General features: G+C 39.1%; 1 protein-coding gene across 1 annotated transcript in view; it reads right to left on the bottom strand.

Moving 5' to 3' along the window:
- Positions 1–15,972, bottom strand: part of MYO3B (myosin IIIB) — a 477,280-nt gene that overhangs the window by 209,381 nt on the left and 251,927 nt on the right. The window contains exon 23 of the mRNA XM_525960.6: positions 1,220–1,299. Within this exon, the coding sequence (XP_525960.6) occupies positions 1,220–1,299 (80 nt within the window). The remainder of the gene's footprint in view (positions 1–1,219; positions 1,300–15,972) is intronic.

Genomic DNA, 15,972 nt, shown 5'->3' with positions numbered 1-15,972 from the left:
CTTATTGTTCAGGCATGTGTTACAGTGCTATTGATTGTGAGTTCAATGACACAAATGCTGCAATTGACATACTGTTTTATATTTTAAAATACTGACTATAATTATTTAGAATAAACATATATTAAATAGAGTGTCTTTTAACAGAAACGTGTAAAAGGAGGTTATGCATTGATCACTTCACAAAAATATTGTGGCCTAAGTATTGACCTCGTATTTCCTCCTGGAAGCAATGGTTCAGTATTTGCTGATTCAGAGTTTGCAGCAACTTTAGAGAGCACAACTTTTACAAATAATGAGAACCAACTGTATTAAATACAGATAAAATTTTACATGCGCTATCAAGAGACCATCAGAACCACTGAAACTCCTGTGTAAATCTCTTCTAGAAGCCCAGATAGTACTAATGTTTTGCCGTGAAGTAGCAAGGTTGAAATGTAGGGTATTACAATGAATTATAATAGCAATATTGGTATAAAAATTATTTTTAACAAAAAATGATTTGAGTTCCTACTCTGCAAATAAGTCTTTTATTCTCTAGCAAAGTAAATATAAATATGTATATCTGTATCAATTTTGGAATACTATTCAACAGTATTAACATGTGGCCAAATTGTTTATTCTTTATTAAATAAATTTTCAGTGTAAACCAAAAGATAAGAAAATTCAGAAACGTGACCAGCCTTTACTCCGACACCTTCAAGATAACTGTGTTTCTCTGTTAGCACTTACAATGAATATTAACCAAGCAGTCCTTAAGACTCTTGTCAAACTTTAGCTGGAAGGATAGAACAGTTAAAGACATATTTTACAGCTGGATATTTTTTAACCCTTCTAATAACTCCTTTGCACAGATGAGTGTACAACTCATTTTTCAGAGGGCAAAGGAGAGCAATAGGAAACACTGTAGTTTCTTTCCTCCCTGATTCCATTCGGTCCACTAGCTTGCTTGTACTGTCAGAGAAATGTTTTATCTTTTCTTAGACTTTATTTTTTCAGGTAGCATTGTTCTTAAGTGCTCTTTCTGAGAATCAGGATTGTAAGGATTCCATGATATTTCCAATTTCCTAACCCCTGATTTCCTAAATGCCTTTAATCTCTCTACTAGACTGCCCAGGCAGAGGGCTGCTTGAAGGGAACTAATGCTGCCCACTCTAAGATTATCCCTGGGTCAAGAGTACCTGCCAGTCCATACCATATTTGGTGCAAATTTGTTACTCACCTTGGCTTTCCCAGCACTGAAATGTGGAGGCAAAGATCTTGAGGCCACTGTTATCCTAGCTCTTGTCTGGGCCAAATTACCTGAGAGAGAGACCACAAAGAACATAAATTAAAGGAAAAGTTAAGGAATAGGATCATGAGTAATTTTTCCCTTTGGGTCCTTGTATTTTTCTGAATTTTCAAAATAATCTGCTCTGAATTTTTAAAATTTGGAAAATTTTGACACTTTGATGATATAAATTATAATAATTATTTATAAGTTTAAAATAATTTGTAAGTAACTTATAAACTGAATTTATATTCATTTTATAAGCAAAAAGAAAGAACATAAAATTATTAAATTCACTGAACAAATTAGAAATAAAAGGAAATTCACCTTATACAAAAATTAATTCAAGATGGATTAAAGATTTAAATGTTAGACCTATAACCATAAAAACCCTAGAAGAAAACCTAAACAATACCATTCAGGCCATAGGCATGGGCAAGGACTTCATGACTAAAACACCAAAAGCAATGGCAACAAAAGCCAAAATTGACAAATGGGATCTAATTAAACTAAAGAGCTTCTGCACAGCAAAAGAAACTACCATCAGAGTGAACAGGCAACCTACAGAATGGGAGGAAATTTTTACAATCTACCCATCTAACAAACGGCTAATATCCAGAATCTATAAAGAACTGAAATTTATAAGAAAAAATCAAACAACCCCATCAAAAAGTGGGCAAAGGATATGAACAGGCACTTCTCAAAAGAAGACATTTATGCAGCCAACAGACACATGAAAAAATGCTCATCCATCACTGGCCATCAGAGAAATGCAAATCAAAACCACAATGAGATACCATCTCACGCCAGTTAGAATGGCGATCATTAAAAAGTCAGGAAACAACAGGTGCTGGAGAGGATGTGGAGAAATAGGAACACTTTTACACTATTGGTGGGACTGTAAACTAGTTCAACCATTGTGGAAGACAGTGTGGCGATTCCTCAGGGATCTAGAACTAGAAATACCATTTGACCCAGCTATCCCATTACTGGGCATATACCCAAAGGATTATAAATCATGCTGCTATAAAGACACATGCACACGTATGTTTATTGCGGCACTATTCACAATAGCAAAGACTTGGAACCAACCCAAACACTCATCAATGAAAGACTGGATTAAGAAAATGTGGCACATATACACCATGGAATACTATGCAGCCATAAAAAATGATGAGTTCATGTCCTTTGTAGTGACATGGATGAAGCTGGAAACCATCATTCTGAGCAAACTATCGCAAGGACAGAAAACCAAATACCGCATGTTCTCACTCATAGGTGGGAATTCAACAATGAGAACACTTGGACGCAGGGTGGGGAACTTCACACACCAGGGCCTGTCGGGGAGTCAGGGGAGTGGGGAGGGATAGCATTAGGAGATATACCTAATGTAAATGATGAGTTAATGGGTGCAGCACACCAACATAGCACATGTATACTATGTAACAAACCTGCACATTGTGCACATGTATCCTAGAACTTCAAGTATAATTAAAAAAAAAAAAAAAGAACACCTCCTACTAAATAACAAGAAGAGGGACAATCAATTAATAAATGGGCAATATATTTGAACAGAAACTTCACTGAAGAAGATACTCAAAGGGCCAATAAGCACATGATATAACTTTAACTTAATTAGTCATTAGGGAAGTAGAAATAAAAACCATAATGATACAGCTCTACATACCTGCTATTATGGCTAAAATAAAAAAGGCAGACAATAACACATGTTCGCAAGTATTAGGAACAACTAGAACCTTCATTGCTGATAGGAATACAAAATATTAGAGCTACTGTTGAAATCAGGTGGAAAATTTATTATAAAGTAAGCATAAATTCATATAGCTCAGCAATAACACTTCCAGATATTTACCAAAGAGAAATAAAAATATATGTCCACAAAAAAAAGAAATGAAAGGAAATTACCACAATATATTAATGGCCATTTATGAAAATCCCACAGTGAAATGTCAGAGGCATTTGAACTACAGCAACTTCATCTTGAATAGGGGCTGGGTAAAAATAAGGCTGCATTCCCAGGAGGTTAGGCATTCTTAGTCACAGGATGAGATAAGAGGTTGGCACAAAATACAGATCATAAACACCTTGCTGATAAAACAGGTTGCAGTTTAAAAAAGGAAAGCCTGGTCAAATCTCACCAAAACCAAGATGGCAATGAAAGTGACCTCTGGTCATCCTCATTGTTCATTATATGCTAATTATAATGCATTAGCATGCTAAAAGACACTCCCACCATCTCCATGACAACAAATGCATGGCAACATCAGGAAGTTACCCTATATGGTCTAAAAGGGGGAGGACCCCTCAGTTCCGGGAATTGACCACCCTTTTCCCAGAAAACTCATGACAAATCTACCCCTTATTAAGCATATAATCAAGAAATAACCATAAAAATGGGCAACCAGCAGCCCTCGGGGCTGCTCTGCCTATGGAGCAGCCATTCTTTTATTCCTTTACTTTCCTAATGAACTTGCTTTCACTTTACTCTATGAACTCATCCCAAATTATTTCTTGTGCAAGATCCAGGAACCCTCTCTTGGGATCTGGATTGGGATCCCTTTCCAGTAACACTAACATCATACCAAATAGTGAAAATTTGAAAGCTTTTTCCACACGATCAAAAACAAGACAAGGATTCACACACTCACCACTTCCATTCAAAATATTATAGTACTGGAAGTCTTAGCTGGGGCAATTAGATAAGAAAAAGAAATGAAAGGCATCCACATCAGAAAGGAAGAAGCAAAATTAATCTCCGTTCACAATTTTATATGTAGAAAACCTTAAAGATTCCACATTAAAAGAAGTGTTAGACCTAGTAAATGTTAGAACTAACTTTAGCAAAATTGCTGATACAAAACCAACACCCAGGCTGGACGAGGTGGCTCACGTCTGTAATCCCAGCACTTTGGGAGGCCGAGGCGGGTAGATCACGAGGTCAGGAGTTGGAGACCAGCCAGGCCAATATGGTGAAACCCCATCTCTACTAAAAATACAAAAATTAGCCGGGCGTGGTGGCACACGCCTGTAATCCCAGCTACTCTGGAGGCTGAGGCAGGAGAATCACTTGAACCCAGGAGGCGGAGGTTGCAGTGAACCGAGATCATGCCACTGCACTCCAGCCTGGGACAGAGCGAGACTCCGTCTCAAAAAAAAAAAAAAAAAAAAAAACCAACACCCAAAAATCAGTTTGTTGTTGTTGTTGCTGTTGTTTTTTCAGACAGAGTCTCACTCTGTTGCCCTGGCTGAAGTGCAGTGGTGTGATCTCAGCTCACTGCAACTTCCACCTCCCACCTCCCAGATTCAAGTGATTCTCATGCCTCAGCCTCCTGAGCAGCTGGGATTAGAGGCACGCGCCACCAATCCCAGCTAATTCAGTTGCATTTTTATACACTAAAAATGAACTATTCAAAAAAGAAATTAAGGAAATAATTCCATTTAAAATAGCATCAAAATACAATAGGAATAAATTTAATCAAGGAGGCAAAAGACTTTTACACCAAAAACTACAAAACATTACTGGGAGAAATTAAAGAAGACACAAATAAACTGATGGACATCACTGTTCATGGGTTGGAAGACTGAACATTGTTAAAATGTTCATACTATCCCAAGCATTCTACAGATTCAGTGTAATCCCTATTAATTAAGTCCCAATGGCATCTTTTGCAGATAGAAAAAATATCCTAAAATTCATATAGAACCACAAAGGACCCAGAATAGCCAAAACAACAGTGAGAAAAAGAATAAAGCTGGAGGACTCACATTTCCTGAATTCAAAACAGAGTGCCCAGAAATAAACACACAACAGATGCATGATCAAATGATCTTTGATAAAATCACCAAGAGTATACAATGGGGTAAAATAATCTCTTCAACAAACAGTGTTAGGAAAAGTGAATATCCACATACAAAAGAATAAAATTTAACTGTTACCTTATACCATACACAAAAATCATATCAAAATGGCTTGAAGATTAAAATGCAAGAACTGAAACTATAGCCAGGCATGGTGGCTCACGCCTGTAATCCCAGCACTTTGGGAAGCTGAGGCAGGCGGATCACAAGGTCAGGAGATCGAGACCATCCTGGCTAACATGGTGAAACCCCATCTCTACTAAAAACACAAAAAATTAGCCGGGCGTGGTGGTGGGCACCTGTGGTCTCAGCTACTCGGGAGGCTGAGGCAGGAGAATGGTGTGAATCTGGGAGGTGGAGCTTGCAGTGAACAGGGATAGCACCACTGCATTCCAGCCTGGACGACAGAGCGAGACTCTGTCTCAAAAAAAGAACTGAAACTATAAAACTGCTAGAAGAAAACATAGGAGAAAAGCTTCATAACATTAGTCTTGGCAACAATTTTTTTGGATATGAAACCAAAACATGGGCTATAAAAGCAAATATAGACAATGGGACTACATAAAACTAGAACTTCTACTCAACCAAGGAAACAATCAACGAATTGTAGAGATAAGCTATGGAATAGGAGAAACTATTTTCAAACTATATAGCTAATAAAGGATTAACGTGCAAAATATATAAGGAACTCCTACAACTCAATAGTAAAAAAGCCAAATAACAAAAAAAAAATATTATTATTATTATTATTATTATTTTTGAGACGGAGTCTCTCTTTGTCACCCAGGCTGGAGTGCAGTGGCACAATCTTGGCTCACTGCAAGCTCTACTTCCTGGGTTCACGCCATTCTCCTGCCTCAGCCTCTTGAGTAGCTGGGACTACAGGCGCCCACCAGCATGCCCGTCTAATTTTTTGTATTTTTAGTAGAGACGGGGTTTCACCGTGTTAGCCAGGCTGGACTCAATCTCCTGACCTCATGATCCGCCTGCCTCAGCCTCCCAAAGTGCTGGGATTACAGGTGTGAGCCATCATGCCTGGCCCCAAAAAAAAAAAACAATTTAAATATGGACTTGACTACACATATCGCCAAAGAAGGCATACAAATGGCTAACCGGTATATGAAGAGATACTCAGTATCACTAAACATTAGGGAAATGAAAATCAAAACTATAATGAGATGAAATATTACCTCATCCTTGGCCGGGCGCGGTGGCTCACACCTGTAATCCCAGCACTTTGGGAGGCCGAAGCTGGTGGATCACAAATCAGGAGTTTGAGACCAGCCTGGCCAATATGGTGAAACCCTGTCTCTACTAAAAATACAAAAGTTAGCCAGACATGGTGGCGGGCGCCTGTGGTCCCAGCTACTCAGGAGGCTGAGGCAGAAGAAGCACTTGAACTTGGGAGGGGGAGGCTGCAGTGAGCCGAAATCGTGCCACTGCACTCCAGCTTGGGCTACAGAGCAAGACTCCGTCTCAAAAAAAAAAAAAAAAAAAGAAATATTACCTCATCCCAATTAAGATGGTCATCATTAAAGAAACAGAAGCAAGTGCTAAAGAGGATGTAGAGAAATTAGAACTCTCTGCGCTATTGGGGGGAATATAAAATGGTGCAACTGCTATGGAAAATGTAGCATAAAGTTTCCTCAAAAAATTAAAAATAGATCTACCATATGATACAGCAATCCCTCTTCTGAGTATTTACCTAAAAGAATTGAAAACAAGTTCTCCAAGAGATATTTGCACTCCTGTGTTCATTGCACCATTATTCACAAGGGCCAAGAAGTGTAAACAAACTAAATGACTATCAACAGGTAAATGGACAAAGAACATTTGATATATACATACAATTGAATACCCAGCCTTAAAAAAAAACAAGGAAATCCTGCCATACACTACAACATGGATGAACCTGGAGGACGTTAGGCTAAGTGAAATAAGCCAGTCACGGCAACACAGCACTGCACAATTCCACTTACATGAGATATCAAAAGTAGTCAAACTCACAAAAGCAGAGAGTAGAATGGCAGCTGTCAGTGGCTAGGGGCACGAGGAAGTGGGAGTGGCTATTCAGTGGGTATTGAGTTTTAGTCACATAATATGAAAAAATTCTAGAGATCTGCTGTGCAAAACTGTGCGCATATTTGATACTGTATTGTATACTTAAAAAGAGAGATTTCATGTTATTTATATTTTTTACTGCAACAACAAGAAAAAGTCTCCAACTGGAACACTGCTAATCATTGAAAAAGATGAATATGGAAGAAAAAAGGTGCTGAAGGAAGTTTTCCCGAGAAAGAAGTTAGACGATAGAGCACGCCATTGTGAGGGTTGAGGACACGACACTGATTAGTAGACTGGGCAGTAAGGATCCTTCAGGGGAGGAAAAATATCTTTTTCTCTACCCATCCTAGGTTCATGGTTGAGGCACTTACAACAAAGGACAGATTACTAAGTGAAAAGCATAAAAATTTACTTAATGTAAGTTTTAGTTGACACTAGAGCCTTTATAAGGAAACAAAAAGGAGAGTAGTAAAGAAATATGATAGGAAAAAGTATCATCTAATGGTAAGAAACTGATGAAACTTAGCAAGGCCTATTTGTTCAGATTCTTCTCTGTGTCCTTGTGTCCGCAGAGATAAAGACACTTCTTTTCTGTGGGTATAGGAAGAGCAGCTCCTACATGAGAGTCTTACAGCCTGCTTTAGGAGAAGGTCAGAAAAAACCTTCCTAGATTTTATGACCTGCTTCAAGGGAGAAGGGGGTGGGGGCTAAGAGTGACATTCCCGCGTCTGACATTTTCTCAAATTCCTTCAGCTTAAAATATTCAATAGGTCAAGGGGCCATATTTTGGGACAGTGAGCCCTAAACCCCATCAATCTCTCTGCACATAAGGAGAAACCTGGCCACCCCCAGTGAATCAGTGGGGTAGGGAGTGGGAGACAGCAGCTTCTGAGTCCTGGGGGCCAGTGAAGTTTTGCAGAGCTTTGCATTTGTCAGGAGTGTGACTTTGAACAAGTTGACTTCTCAAAGCCTCAGTTTCCTAGTCCATAATAAGAAAACAGTACCACCTGTTTTCCTCCCATAAGAGTTATTATGGGGATTCAACAAGACAACTTACAAAAAGCACTGTCAACACAGGACTAGAGCAGGGCAACTATTCATTTCACATTAGGTAGTATTTTATTATTATTTGCTGTGAACTGTTCACAAAGGTCTCAAAGGAGAGAGCAAGAAAAGACCAGGAAATCGCACCAAATCTCTGTGTGATCACTGGCTAGTCAAAAAAACTATGAAAGGTGAGAAAAAATGATAGGGCAACTCTTGGCTACTCAGATTCCTCCCACTTTTTACCTTTGAAGAGTCTGAATGGCCTGCTCACTACCCCACACACCCTTCACCACTTCTCTGATTGTTCTTCCCCCAAACCAAGTGTGTGAAGAGATTTGTTTGCATTTTTACCTACAGTGTCATTTGATTCTGTAGCAAAATAAAAAGTTGTTAATGAAAGGAAGTGCCGCAATTTGTGCATATGCAAGATGCTCAAGATTTCAAAGTTTCAGCAAGTCTAGCACAAAGATGTCCAAATGTTTTCTCTGGCGATATCTTCAGAGGCTAAACTGTGATTAATAGCCCAGAAAGAACCCTTTGAAGCAGGATTGGTGACATCAAAGTCGTAATCCAGGGGTGGCAGGAGCTTTATAATGAGTGGGAAGCATTTTAACACATTTCAAAGGATTTACAGCATGAATAAACAATAGACCTCAGCAGATGCGCACACACACCTTTCAGAAACATAACTATACAAAGTTTCCATTTTAATTTAAATGTAAATAGTGTTCACACTTCTTTCAAATGTTAAGCATCCTCAGTGCTTCACCCCCTAGACAGCCTCTTCCCAGCTAAGCACCGCTCATTGCCCCAGAACACCCTTCTGTGCTTCTCAAAACTGCAACTACCAACATGTGTCCTGTGTTGGAAGGAGAAAACGGAAGTCAGAGGCATCTAATGGAATTTATAGCCTATGTGGGAACTGTGTTAAGAGAGAATCTGAATTGGAGATTACAAAGATCTCACACAATTTCCCTGCTTCCAACTTAAAAGAAAAGACACAAGTGGTCTGAAGACAGAGCTGGAACTTTTAAAAGACGGCAATTTTCCGCCTGCTTCAGAGGATTTTCCTTGCTTGGAAAGTACCCAGAACCCAGGGTGTCACCTGTAGTCATCTTTTACTAACTGCCCCAAAGGACAGGTTGTTGTATTAAATAATCAAACATAGAATTCAGTCTCCCTCTGCTGCACCCTCTGGGTTTATAGGACTTATAGCTGGGTTCCAGTGGTGATTGTTGGTGGGCATTTGTTTGAGAAATTTTCCAATTTTAATTTTCTCTCCAAACACAAGAAATAGGCTAATAAACTAAGAAATGATTGCAAAGCAATGCTGAAATGTAAAAAGCTGTTTGTGTCAAATAGCTACAAAGATAAGGAGCAGTAGATAAAAATCAGATGCTTCAGTTCATCTGTTACAAGATTAAGTTATATCGCAGTAGACCTGAGAACTGAAACCACGTAGTCCACATTCAGCTTAGACACTGAGAACGGAAACCACATCCTACTGTCTACAATACGATGACTTTGTGTAATTCCTGTCTCCATTAGTAGGACTTTCTTTTTTCAGGAGTCTCCAAGCCCAGGCAAATGGTTAGATTGCTCATTACAGAAACTTCCTGAAAGACTCATCAGCTCTTCCATGGAAAGGATCAACCTGACAGTTCATTCCCTATGATTCCTATCATCTCTCCTTTCAAAGTCCTCCCCTTGCTGTTTCCACCAGCCCTGGACTGCTGCACTGTGATCCTTACCCAATCCTAATCAAAGGCCCTCACTTTGAAAGACCCTCCTAAAAATAAACGATTTCTCAACAAGCTCTGACCTTGACTTCCCTTCTCCAAGACATTGCCAAAGCTTTGAGAGGTGGTGGGAAGCAATAACCTCCACTTTATCTTATCAGTGAGTTGTGCTGGTAATGTTTGGGAGCAAGCTTGAGACAGACCTACGCTAATGCAATACTTGCAGTAATTAACATGTTCTAATTTCAGTTTATAACACTGTAGCTAACAAAAATGCAAGGAGTTAAATTCAGTACATAGTTGTATACAAACATACTATAAAAAATACTATAGTAGCTAAGTACAGTGGCTCTCACCTGTAATCCCAGAATCTGGGGAGTCCAAGTGGAAGGATCACCTAAGCCCAGGAATTTGAGACCAGCTTGGGCAACAAAGTGAGACCCCATTTCTACAAAAAGTTTTAAAAATTAACTGGGCGTGGTGCCACGCCTGTGGTCCCAGCTACTCAGGAGGCTGAAGTGGTAGGATCAGTTTGTTAGATATGAGTTCTAAATTTCTTTTCAAAGAATATTTCAGTATGTTCAATTCTTTGCCTTCTAAACTTAACTTCCTCGTAAAGCAACCTTTTTCGATTACCTACTCCACCCTGACTCATTCTGATCACCTGCTCCACCCTAACTCATTCCAATTACCTGCTACCTTCTCTGCCCTGACTCCCACTAAAGCACTCACCCGTCATTCTCTTTACATTAGCCAATCGGAATTAGTTTAGCCTGTGTGGTCTAACCCTAGCCAATAGGGGAATGACACAGCAGCAGGGGCCACGTGCGTCAGGAATAAGAACCCCTTCCCCTCCCTTGTCCAAGTGTGCGCTCACCATTGTTCCGTCTGTAAGGGTGAACCCTTCTATACAGAAGTACCTTGCCTTGCTGAGAATCAAAAAGAAAATTTTATATTCGAGTGCTATTCCTTTTGCAGCACCAAAACTTTATATATAACAAGTTGAGCCCGGGAGGTTGAGGCTGCAGTGAGCCATGATCACACCACTGTACTCTAGCCTGGGCAACAGAGCAAGACCCATTCTCAAAAAAACACAAACCTATAGTATTTTGTATACTAAAAAAACTTAGTTCATCTTCACATAACCATCTCTCCTAAATTTATAAGAAGGATTTATTTTAGATTTGATAAATTGAAGTAACTTAAGATAGCCACAAAATATGACACAGCTGTAGGAAGCCAAGAAAAGGAGATCATGTGTGATGTTAAATTTTGTTCTGCAGTTTTTACTTTCTCCCTTAGCATTTATCTACAGCTTTCACGTTAATATCAATAAATGGGCAGAGCAGGATGGAAGAGTTCCCAGCCCACTTGGACATGACCTAATGTCTTATGAAAAGAACATGGATAATTTATATACAGTCACGTGCTGTGCTGCTTAACGACAGGGATATATTGTAAGAAAAGAGTCATAAGGAATTTTGTCATTATGTGAACAGCATAGAGCGTACTTACAAAAACCTAGATGGTATAGCCTCTGCACACTGTGAAAACACAAAAGGATGAAATCACTTTTGTCAGACCCAGACAAGATAGAGCTGGTAAGGCCCAAAAAAGAGGAGGCTCATGCTTACATGTCTGAGACAAGAACTGTTTCCAAGGACTTTCTAAAAACCCCACAAAAAACCCTTTTGCATCCTTCATGCATCTCCCACTTTGATAAGGTTTATTACTAGGCATTCTATAGGACTGAAGTAATTCAGTTAAGATATTCTCAGAAGAACACTTGCCCAGTAACAGTATCTCCACCAGTGAACTGACAACTCTGGCTTTGAACTTCTGGAACCAATGAACTCTATTTCTAAGCAGCTTATATAAATCTCTTTTTGCTAATAAAACCTCCCCTTACCCTTCCCTCACTGAATGCACTGGTGGCTTGCCATTTTATACCATTCCAGATTATAATCCTTATTTTTATTCCTAAGTAAACCCAGCATATGTATGGATAATTTTCTCTTTTTTTTGTTTTGTTTTGGTTGACACACCTGGGCTATGGTATAGCCTATTTCTTCTAGGCTAAAAACCCGTATAGCATGTTGCTGTATGGAATACTATAGGCAATTATAACACAATGGAAAGTATTTGTGTATCTAAACATAGAAAAGGTACAGTAAAAATATGGTATAAAATGTAAAAAAACAGTACATCTATATAGGGCACATAACATGAATGAGACTTGCAGGGACTAGAAGTTGCTCTGGGTGAGTCAGTGAGTGAGTGAGTGATGTGTGAATGTGAAGGCCTAGGACATTACATTCACTGTACATTAGTACATTAGTGTACATTACTGTACACTAATGTAGACTTTATAAATACTGCACACTTAGGCTACACTAAATTTATACAAAAGATTTCTTTTTTGGCCGGGCACGGTGGCTCACGCCTGTAATCCCAGCACTTTAGGAGGCCGAGGCAGGTGGATCACAAGGTCAGGAGATCGAGACCATCCTGGCTAACACGGTGAAACCCCGTCTCTACTAAAAATACAAAAATTAGCCGGGCATGGTGGCGGGCGCCTGTAGTCCCAGCTACTTGGGAGGCTGACGCAGGAGAATGGTGTGAACCCGGGAGGCAGAGCTTGCAGTGAGCCGAGATCACGCCACTGCACTCCAGCCTGGGCAACAGAGCAAGACTCCGTCTCAAAAAAAAAAAAAATTTCTTTTTTTTTAATAATAAATTAACCACTTCCCATAACTTTTTTACCTCACAAGCTTTAAAAATATTAAAATTTTTTGACTCTTGAAATAACTCTTAGCTTAAAACACACATTGTAAAGTATACAAAAATATTTTCTTTATATCTTAATTCTATAAGCCTTTTTAAATTTTTAAGATTTTTTTTGTTCACTTTTTAATTTTTTAATTAAAAACAAAGACACTAACACCCATACTAGCTGAAGCCTACACAGTTTCAGGATAATCAATATCACTGTCTTCTACCTCCACGCATCTTATCCCACTGTAAGGTCTATGGGGCAATAACACACAGGGAGTTGCCATCTCCTATAATCACAATGGTTTCTTCTAGAATACCTCCTAAAGAACCTGCCTGAGGCAGTTTTATAGTTAACTTAAAAAAAATAAGTAGGAGTACATGCTAAAATAATAACTTAAAAGCCTACTATAGCATATACGTAAACCAGTAATATAGTTGTTTATTATCATTATTCAGTGCTATGTACTGCACATAACTGTATCTGTTATATTTTATACAACAGGCAAAGCAGTAGGCTTGTTATATCAGCATCACCACAAACACCTGAGTAATGCATTGCAAAGGCTAGGACATCACTAGGCAATAGGAATTTTTCAGCTCCATTGTAATCTTATGCGACCACAGTTGTATATGTGGTCTGTCATTGACTGAAATGTCATTATGTGATGCATAACTGTATAATAGAAGGGATTGTAGTTTTGTGGAGGGAAGGAATCAAGAGTAAGTAAGAGACCAGACTATCCTCCCATCAGTTTTATTGAAGAAAGGTATGCACAGATAACATATTCACTCTCTTTTCTGAATCTACAACTTTATCTTGCATGTGGCAAATTCAAAGCCCCAAAGGAATCCCTTCCCTATTACTGTATTGACTTTTAATTGGTAATTGTCTGGCATTTTAAGGAATTTCTGCATAATTAACACCTTTGCACTATTTGCTTAAAGAAAGCCAAACCAATGTTTTCACTGACTTTTTTCTTTAGAATGTAAACTACAGCTTTAAAGATTTGTGACCCAGAGATCTCAAATTGTAGAGCTAGGGAAAAAACAATAACTCATTCCTCTCTCCTTAAGCTTTAAAACTCATAAACAGGATGTCAGTCCAGCAAACAAATATACTGAATCCCAGACTGTTTCAAGGAGCTAACAAGGCTTCTCTTTCCTGACACAGTCAATAGTGCAGTTGCTCTGTTTTCTGCATTTTATTGCCACGTTGGCAGAAGGTCAGTCTCTTTTAACGAGGAGAATTTCCTTTTAGAGCCAGATGAAGAAAGCTCTTCCCATTATTTTCTTGGTGGAGTTTGCTTGAAAATAACATGGCTGTCACATGGCCTGATGTGTGTTCACAAAAGTACAAGGCCTATACTACTGACATCTACCCAATATCTACCCAAGAAGACCTGACCCATTTAAAAATACAATAAAATAAAAGCCACATACACATGTCTGTCAGCACCCATGTCATGAGGTGTGAGAATGGCTTATTCCAATCTCAGAGCAATCAGGGATAGTCCTGGGCAAAATCATAATTTAGGCAAAGGATGTATTCAAATTCCCCACATCCCTTTTCACCTCTCTATTTCCACTTCTGAAGGTGCAACATGGCTTTAATGCTGTCTCCTCCCTATCCCAATATCCAATTCCCCCTACTTCATTGTCCCACCCTTGAACTTTTCCATGCAGTACACACCTCCTCCATATTCTCATCAAATCTCCTTTTGTTTTTGTTCCAAACCTTCAGGTTACTATTCTTCTGATACTTAATCCAGGTGTAATTTGTTAATGGACAAAGAAATTTATTAATTCACTCAGGTGAGATGTTTATATGGTATAAGAAGCTATCTAGGCCAGGCGCGGTGGCTCATGCTTGTAATCCCAGCACTTTGGGAGGCCGAGGCAGGCAGATCATGAGGTTAAGAGTTCAAGACCAGCCTGGATAACACAGTAAAACCCCATCTGTACTAAAAATACAAAAATAAGCTGGGCATGGTGGCACGCGCCTGTAATACCAGTCACTCAGGAGGCTGAGGTAGGAGAATCCCTTGAACCCAAGAGGCGGAGATTGCAGTAAGCCGAGATCATGCCACTGCACTCCAGCCTGGGTGACAGAACTAGACTCCGTCTCAAAAAAAAAAAAAAAAAAAGCTACCCAGAAAAAAAACATGTTTATGGAATGATTCTATTGATGGGAATGTTGAAAACCTGTAGATGATCTAGTGTCCAGGTAAGGGGGACAGTTTTGCAACAGGGGACCTTTTGTTTAATGATGCTCATGTTATTCATACTTTGAAATAATACAGTAAAGGCCTTCTATGGGTCTTATAAAGATGAATAGAATGCAATTAGTATATATGAGGGATTCATTCTAGTACCCCCTAGTATACCAAAACCTACGCACTCAGCCCTGAAGAACCCACATATATGAAAAGTTGGCCCTCCATATATGCAGTTTTGCATCCAACCAATATTGTATTTTTTATCTGCGTTTGAAAAAAAAAAAAACCTGTGTATAAGTGGAACTGCACAGTTCAAACCAACACTGTTCAAGAGCCAACTATAGAGTTCTTTGTTTTAAGGAGAAGACAGCCCAGAGAAGCTCTTGGGGGGAAGGGGAAAGCCTGACATATAAACAATTCATTGCGATTGAAACTGGTGAGTGTTAGAATAAATCTCGGAATAAAGTGACACAAGGGGACAGACTACTAAGTTTTCATGAGAGAATGAGGAAAACAAAAACTGAAGAGTAGTCAATGAATGAGCTAGATTGTGAAAGCTTAACATGAGTTTGACAGGAAATGGAAGGTATTCTATCTGAAAGACATGTGCAAGACAGATACAGAATGTAAACCTGAGGGTTCCAGAGAGTTCCGGAGAGCTTGTAAGGCAAATTTCTAGGAGGCTTCTTATTTTAAAATTAGACATTTAATAATAGCATTAAAACATTTATTATTTTACCCTTGCAAACATAAAAACAAGTTACTCACCACTCCCTTCCAATGAAAATACTACCTATGGGGACAGTTTTAGGGGGAAGAAAATACGGGGAAGAAGGCTTTGCTAAGGTATCATAAGTCACTGCTGGGACTGGGAACAAAAGCTTGTTCTGCTCTTCAGGTGGCCTTCAGGTAGAATGCCCATTCATCTGTGTGGCCAAAGGTGGATGGTTTGGATACGAGCTACTAGGGGACTCATTCCAGTTAA

This window comes from Pan troglodytes, chromosome 13, assembly GCF_028858775.2.
Source record: "Pan troglodytes isolate AG18354 chromosome 13, NHGRI_mPanTro3-v2.0_pri, whole genome shotgun sequence".
NCBI lineage: Eukaryota > Metazoa > Chordata > Mammalia > Primates > Hominidae > Pan > Pan troglodytes.
This window is presented reverse-complemented; position numbering and strand designations above follow the sequence as displayed.